Genomic DNA, 8,778 nt, shown 5'->3' on the forward strand with positions numbered 1-8,778 from the left:
AATTCTCCATAATAGCACAAAGTTTTCAGGCTTTGTCTTTTGGAAGTACATACCGTGGTTGTGCTAATCAATGAGCTAAAATCCATGATTTCTAAACCTGATTTGTTGTTCCTCCAGAAATGCCCTCAACACCTTAACTCATGGCAGTTGTGAAAAAAAAAATCTTAGAGAAAAAATATTTAAGGAAGAATCACATAATGATTAGCTATAACTTGATATATATGACTTCCATATATCTGTAAAAAAAAACTCAAAGTGCTCTATTTTAATTTAGTATTGTACAGATTGATTTACACTTTTACTGAAGGCACTTTCACTCATCATTTAAAGTACAAAGCATCTGAATAGCTGATACTTCTAATGAAGTAAACAGATTATCAGTCCACATCTAAAAAGTTGCTCAGACTCTAGGAAATAAGTTAAAATTCTCTTGTCAACAATAATACTACAACACAGATTCCGTTTTGTTTCAATGGTATCCATACTATGTAAAAGGTATCAACTGTAACTAGTTTTTGTAAACCAACAGAGAAAATATAACACCTTGATGAATATAATTTTAGAATGCCTTTCTGGGTATTGTGAATTAAGCGACTGCTCTAAGAATTAACATAAAAGATAGAGATTTATCAAGACAATTTAATGTAAGCAAACCTAAACATGAGTTGAAGGACACAAAGTCATCACACATTGATACCACTTTAGTCACTGCAAGAAAGGGAAGGGCTTTTGCTTTAAAAATTTCTTATTAATTTGAATTTCTCTAAAATGCCACTTGAATACCACAGGATACATCAAACATGATAAGTGAGTCTACCAGCAAGTTTTCTCAAGGTTTCATTCATTTCTCTATTTCTTATACTATATATGAAGGGGTTCAGCAAAGGAGGAAGTGCACTGTACATCACAGAAGCCATTGCTGTGCTCCTAAGAGAATCTGTCATTGCAGAACTGATGCACACCCCCAATCCTGTCCCATAAAACAAGGAAACAACAGACAGATGTGATGCACAAGTAGAAAAAGCTCTGTGCCTTCCTCCAGAAGATGGCATTCTCAAGACTGAGGACACAATGTAAATATATGAAAAAACAATTCCACAGATAGGACCACCTGCAAAGACAACAGCTGCGGCAAATATAAATAAATTATTAAGAAAAGTATCAGAACAGGCAAGCTTAATAACCTGAGCCAGCTCACAGAAAAATTGTGGGATTTCTAGGTCTGTGCAGAAAGAAAGTCTCAAAACCATCAGACTGTGGAGTAAGGCATCCATAACACTAAGGAAAAAGGATAGTAGAACCATCAGGGCACAGCAAATAGGGTTCATGATGACCATGTACCTCAAGGGTTTGCAAATGGCTACATAGCGGTCATAGGCCATCACTGCCAGGAGAAAGTTTTCCATGGCACAAAATACTGAAAAAAAGAAGATTTGGCAGAGACATTCTATGTAGCTTATGCTGTCATCATGTTCTTGAATGTTCACCAGCATTTTGGGTATTGTGACTGTGCTGTAACAGATGTCATTAATGGATAGAATAGAGAGGAAGAAGTACATGGGAGTGTGCAGTTGGGACCCAGAGACGACAGTTATGATGATAAGCAGGTTTCCCAGAACTGTGGTCAGATACATGGAGAAGAACATGGTGAAGATGAGAGGCAACAATTTGTGATTGTCTGTCAGTCCAAGTAGATGAAATTCTGAAACTGCCGTTTGGTTTCTCAGTTCCATATTTGGTGTCAACTTTGAAAAGGATAAATTAAAGAGAACATTGAATTCACCAAAACCTGTGACAAAGTCACTTAAGTATCATCTAGAAAAAAAATAGAGTGGCATTGGTCATCATAATAGTCTACGTACAAAAACGTGTATTCTACTTCATGTGCTGGTCACAATCTTAAAGTAGTCACTCTGAAAACTTTAAAAAGCCCACTGCAATATTTTCAAGAGAAATCTTTATTGAGGAGGATATTTTCCATTGGAGAAGAATCAGACCTCTAGTTGTCTAGAATATGAAACTTAGTATATGAAACCTTTGGTAATGTTGACTTAAATTCATGGGATTATTTGACAGAGAATACAAATCAAGAGAATTTCTTTTTATATTTTACTCTTCGTTGTTCTCTTTCTTAGTTCTGTCATTCATCACGAAAATATCGAATATTTGCCTTAATTTGTTAAAAACCCTCTTACTGCTTCTTTGTAAATTTTACATTATGCACCTCAACTTCACCAATCTCTTCCTTATCTCGTATCTGTCTCTCACCCTTGCAATTTCCTGGCCAACTGAGAAAGAAAGTCTCATTGTAGAAGCTGTAAAGTGTCACAGTGTGTCCCACAATATTTCATTTTTTTTTCCACACTTCTCACTGCTCTTCTACAAGGCCTCTGGAATACGCTACTCTGTCAATAGCAGAATCTCACTAGGACTCCTCTTTGATATCCTCTTGCTGCCCTGTGTCATCAAGATCCTGTAGTTTGATCTGGAGGACAGGCCCCTTCCTACACTCCACCAGCAACTCATCAATGGGGTAGATGTTGTGGAAGGCAAATTCACAGCCCTGGATCCGGGCTTTAGAGGTACCAGAAATTTTCAGCCTGCAGTTCTCTGAGGTTTACAAAATATGACACTTAAATATATTTTTTACTATTCCAAAGCTTCACTGACAATAAGACAAGTTCATTCCTGGAAAGACCCAGCCTACCTCAAAGAAGATGATGAACATGAAAGAACTTTCTTATGGAGATGGCTTCAAATGTAGCAAACAAGCCACTGGGCAAAATGTCCTCATTTTGGCCACAGACAGGATTATGCCTAAAAATGGGCAAGCTTGGAAGCAGGCAGAGTTGACAGCCAAACTCTGCCAAGACAGGGTAAGCAGGTCCTCAATAGTTCTTGCCTCACAAATATGTCTGTCAGATATATTGGGCCAGAAAGCTGAAAATGTTGTTCCAAAGTTATGCAGAGTTTTGGGTGACTGGTGAGGCAGCAAACTGTCTCTGTCATTTTCTCATTGTGGAATCATCTAACCAGCACTTCCTCTTTATTCAGGTCATTAATTTTATTACTTTTAAAGTCTCTGATGGAGTTGAAGACAAGATAGCTTAGTTTTATAATTGAGCTTAGTTGTTTAGGGATTAAGATATTTCTAGGTCCAAATAGATGTTTTAATTTGATAGAGATAAGATATGATAGATATATTTTTTACATTAAGAATTTTACACTCACCAAGATAGGAAAGATGTTTTCTTCAAGGTTGCCAAACAAAATTAGGCAAAACACAATGAATGTAGCATTAATATAATTGCTGAATTTTTGTGCTTCTTCTTGCTGTATGTAATTTATTGTATGTGTGTATAATAATATAAATGGATATATAAAAATATTAAAAATAATAAATTTTAAAAAGGGTAAAAATAAATGGGCAGCCTTCTGGCTCCCATACTTTCATTCACTCAGGGCCAGCCCACCTGCAACCCCTTCAAACATGGACAGGTCGAACTTGCTGTCCATGTGATGTACAGGACTCTCTCTCTGGAATGTTTCTGCTAGTGAAAGAAATGGCCACTTTTCCCACTCTCACAACCCCTGAGGCCCCCTGGCTCTACCTGACATAGATGGTCAGAGGGGACAGATGAGGGTGAGTAGGAGGGTGTCTTTCCCTCATCTGTGCCACTGTCTACCAGACAAGATTGCCTTAGTTTTTAAAGCTCACCTGAATATTAGAAACTGAATATGTATCTTTAGAAATTGATGCCTTAGAAGATCCAAAGGCCCCTGGTTCTGAAAGTATATGTAGTATGCTTTAAAATTATATGGCACTCTAAATTACACAATTTCATATCTCATGGGTGATAAATAGCAAAGCTCCTCATTAGTATCTTTATTTACTTCACTGTTGTTCTAATTCCCCCAATGCCTCCTGTGCTAAGCAAGTAGCATTTAAAGTAGATAGTTCTCTTACTCTGGAGACCAGTTGAGTGACACCTTATTCTCTCTACTTATTGCATCATCCTTATTTCACATATATGGCATAGAAAACAAATGTGAAATGTTTTTCCTTGGCCACATTGTCCTGCAACAATAATATTATTCTTAAGCACATGGGGCTATGCAGTCATAGACTGAACTCTCTGAAACTACAGTCAAAAAATTCACATTATTTCTTTGTTTTTCTCAGATATTTTCTGTGTTAGGATAACTTATACAAACACTGAGCGCAAGTCCACATATCTAGACTCGATTTACATATTGTCTTTATACCTATCTAGATAAATGATGGATACTTAGAAGTTTACAATATATTAGTGATCTATTTTAAAATTGTTAGGAACCATTTTAGCATTTTAGAGTTGACTTGGTGAAAGAATATTTTGTTTTATGTATTGATTTATCCTACTTCTTTTCACAAGATATTATTTGTATTGATTCTTGGAGAATTTCACATCATGCTGCCTGATCACACTCACTTTTCCATTACTTCCATGTCTTCACCCCAATTCTTGTGATTTCCTTAGCAGGATCAGAAAAAAGGTCTGTTTTGTGATTTCTATATCGTCACTGGAACATGGCCAAACTTTCAGTGTCCTGCTCCTTAAATAGAACAGAGATGTTCCACCCTCACATCCCTGCCAGAAGCCATCAGTTATAGAGAGCTACACTTTAGCATTCACACCATACTTCTTAAGAGCTCTTTTCAACGTTTTCCTGTTACATTTGGGAGGCTAGGATTGCGGTTAGAGGTTGTCAGAGAAGCCTACCACATCCTTCTTTTTCAACTGAACACCTGTAGTCATTGATATTGTTGTCAAAGTAGCTTCTTATCTCCTTTCAGTTAATAGGAACACATATTATGGTCTTCCACAGGATGTCTTGGCAGATCAGACCACCAGCATGGCGCCAAGCTGCAGTAGGAACACAGAACAAATCAGGGTACCATAGGTAGTCTGGACCACAGACATCACCATCACCCCAGGTGTCAGTAGAGGCCACTCAGGTCAATATGCCCCCTGGTATCCAAGGAGCCCTTGGACATCTACATGACCTTTGGTATGAGAAATATTAACACAGACTCAAGCTGCACCAGGACCTTGGACCAGGTCATAGCTTTCAGAAGCAGAACAGACCCAGAAATAATCATGACCATGACACTAGGTTACAGGCACAGGACTCTTGCATCAAAATCAACCCTTGTGGTAGGACAGCTGGCAGACAACAACATGTCATCAGGCAGCAGTGAAGTAAACAAACACCTGTTACTAACATTTGTTAGTAACATAGTCCAGAGACATCAACACAGATACCCTGCTACAGGAGGACTTTAGAACTAGACATGGCAATTGCTGGCATAATGAACAAGGATACCACCATAACAACTGGTAGCAGCACAGTCCAGTAACATCAACATAGGCCCTAGTGGCAGTGATGACCTAAAGATATCGACATTGTTTTAAGATGCAGCACAGACCATGATCATCCACTTAGCCTCCACTGTTAGCATGGGTAAGGTCATCACCACAGAATCCAGGTGCAGTAGAGCTATGGACATCACCATGGCCTCAGATGGCAGCATTGTCTATTCATTCAAATGGCCCATGGCACCACTGCCAGCACACATCAATATGCCTTCTGGCTGTGGCATAGAGTATGGTTATCTAAATGGCATTATATGGTAACATAGGCTTTGGACATCAACCTAGACTCAAGGTGCATCAGGAACACTTACCCACACATCACCCTCAACTACATCTTGTACCACAGTTTCCTTCAAAAAGGTCCAATTCATGAACTAAGCCATTCCTCATCACAGGCCTCATTCATGGGCAAGAGCCAGGGCAATCCAGTGGCTTGGTGCTATGGTCTATGTCTGTGTAAGCTCCAGGCTGCCTCAAACCACTGCACACCACTGTTATGACCTTACTCAGAAATAGTACATTCCAGTGTGGCTCTTGACCCTCTTTCACCCTTATTTCTCTTCATATCTTTATTTCCACAATTTTTTTTACAGTGCTTGCACTATACTAATCTTCCACTTTCCCACTTCTTCATCACATATTGTTCTTTGTAGTGGTACTTGCTTGGTTGGGAAGATTGACTTCTTGGATTCCACCAACTACACTGAATCCACCTAATTTTTGTTTTTAACATTAAATAGTTTGACTATTATATTATGTACAACATAAAATTCTTACTAGAGTTTCTCACTATGTGCTTTATTTGACCTGATACTTGATTTTATTTATATACCATAGTATTTCATTTTATTAAATCAGATTGTGAATTTGGGTTTGGGACTGTGCATTTAGGGAAATAATATCAATAACAATATTACTCATAATCAAAGAGGCTTCCTCTGGCAGCTGATGGGAGGTGATGCAAAGAATCACAGCCAAACATTAGGCAGAGAGAGACACTAAATTGGACCCTCCTTAGGGAGATCAGGGAATTCCAAGGAATAGGAAGAGGACTAATTGGAAAATCCACATGGGTCAAGGAGACCAGTGCAGCCAGTTCCACAAACTCAACTAAGCAGGTACCATAGGGTCTTCCAGAGACTGAAGAGACAATCATGGACCCTACATGGGTTTTCACTAGATTTTTAATATATATGTTATGGCTGTTAGCTTGTGTTTTTTATGAGACTTCTAACTTTAGGGATGAGGGTTGTTTGTGAGTATTTAACATGCTTTTATGACTCCTTTCAGTTTACTGTGTTACCTTGCCTGTTATCATGGTCTTTGTCTAATCATTCTATATCTGGTTATGCCACTTGTTATGCTATTGCTTGGAGGACTATCCTTTTCTAAAGGGAAATTAAGAATGAGTGGAATTTTGAAAGAGGGGAATTTGTAGCAATAGGAGAAGTGTAGGAAAGGAGTAAGACAAATGGAGAGAGGAAAATCTGTAGTCAGGATATAATGTATGACAGCCTCACATTTGACCCTGGAGGGGGAGACCTGGTGGCATGCAGAGGAAGGACAGCAGGTTACCAAGAAGAGACTTGATACCTTATGAGCATATACAGGGGGAGGAAATCCCCCTCAGGAACAGTCATAGGGGAGGGGAATAAGGGGAAAATGGGAGGGAGGGAAAAATGGGAGGATACAAGGAATGGGATAACCATTGTGATGTAACAAGAATAAATTAATTAAAAATTACCATAAAAAAAGAAAAGAAAAGAATCCAAGCAAAACAAAACAAAACAAAAACAAAAACAAAAACAGAAGATATTTTTTAAAAAGAAAATAAAATACTCCTATAAAATATTACTCAGTGTAATTTCAATAAATTTTTATGTTTCCTTTTAGTAATTTGATACCGTTCCATTTTTACATCACGGTATATTTTTATTTTATAATTGTAGATAATGTGTAGGCCTAAGGTATTGTGTAATTCAAATGCTGACTTCTGTACCCCTCACCCCCATATCTGTCTGCAATCCTTGTTGTGAGAATCTCCTGTCTCAATGTTGTAATGTTATGTAAGCATTGGTATACAATTTTCCCCTGACATGGCAATAAAGCAGCTTACAGCCATTTGCAAAACAGGGATAGAATAAGGCTGGGCTTCTTGCCAGCCAGGGGAGTAGGAGTTAGAATAGGAATCAGGGGATTCAGCCACGGGAAAAGTCCAGGAGACATCAGGGGGGAGAGTTGGAGCAGGACAACCTATAAAGAGGAAATATCTCTGGGATGTATGCTGGGATGAAGCTAAATTCACTAAGGGGTTTAAGAATAGACTAATAACTCCTCAGTTATTGTGTTGTGAAGCTTAATTATTCTTAAATATGGAGTTTCAATTATTTATGTGTTAGTGGGTTAATAGAGAAACTTAGAAACAAACATAGTATTAAACTAATATTAATATTGATGATATATTAATATTTTGCACATGCTTCTACATAGATCTCATTAATTTGAGACATATGGGTTAAGATCTAAGAACAGCCTAGGACCATTACTGGTAAGTAGAACATTTGAAAAGGTCTGAAATTTTTCCAAATTATAAAGTTACCATAATTGTGTATGGATTTCTGTTATTCAATGTATCATTTTACTTATAAAGCAAAAATTAAACCATTAAAAAATAATTTCAAACTTCTGATATAGTCTGGCAATTATATTAAAATATAAATGCAGCATGATGGATAGGAAAAGTCCCTAAAGGAATATTATTTCCTAGAAAAAAATCTCAGAACCATTATAAAAGGAAGTAGGCTCTTGTTATGAAACTCATACTAGACTGAAACTATAGTTCTTCTCACACAGTATTCTTATTGATAAGATTACAATTGTTTGTTGAATGCTAGTTAGTGCATTTTTAAAGAATAACATTTTTAAATTTCTATTCACATTAATAGTATAAACCACATGACCCTATCCAAGTGGTCACATAGTAGCTGACACCGTGATACACATACAGACTCCCTTTCAATGTTTTTGTCCATATACACCTATGAAAAATCTTCTTTAAAAGAGGTTGATAAATATTCGTCAAAATTAAAATCTATACTAAAAGTTGGCTTTAAAAGAATCAGATCCCATAGTTTCTGTATTAGCATCCCTTGAAAAACTACACAAAGCTCATCACACAATCTAGGTATATTGTTACTATTCATTTTAGAAAAAATTGACAATAGATAAGTCAAGAATTGAACTTTATAATTACATTGTTCTTTTAGCACATTGAAGAATCTAGACTTCAAACCAATTATACGACCACTAAAAATAAAACCAGTAATGAGATTACTCAGGGTATCTTTAATCTTCCCATTCA

At 37.1% G+C, this 8,778-nt stretch overlaps 1 protein-coding gene across 1 annotated transcript; it reads right to left on the reverse strand.

Moving 5' to 3' along the window:
- Window positions 1-794: 794 nt before the first annotated feature.
- Window positions 795-1,763, reverse strand: LOC127197965 (olfactory receptor 7G2-like). Its single transcript, XM_051155774.1, has one exon. It carries the CDS (start codon window positions 1,731-1,733, stop codon window positions 795-797), a length of 939 nt encoding a protein of 312 aa, XP_051011731.1. The 5' UTR covers window positions 1,734-1,763.
- Window positions 1,764-8,778: the final 7,015 nt, after the last annotated feature.

The sequence above is a fragment of the Acomys russatus genome, chromosome 14 (genome assembly GCF_903995435.1).
Source record: "Acomys russatus chromosome 14, mAcoRus1.1, whole genome shotgun sequence".
Lineage (NCBI taxonomy): Eukaryota > Metazoa > Chordata > Mammalia > Rodentia > Muridae > Acomys > Acomys russatus.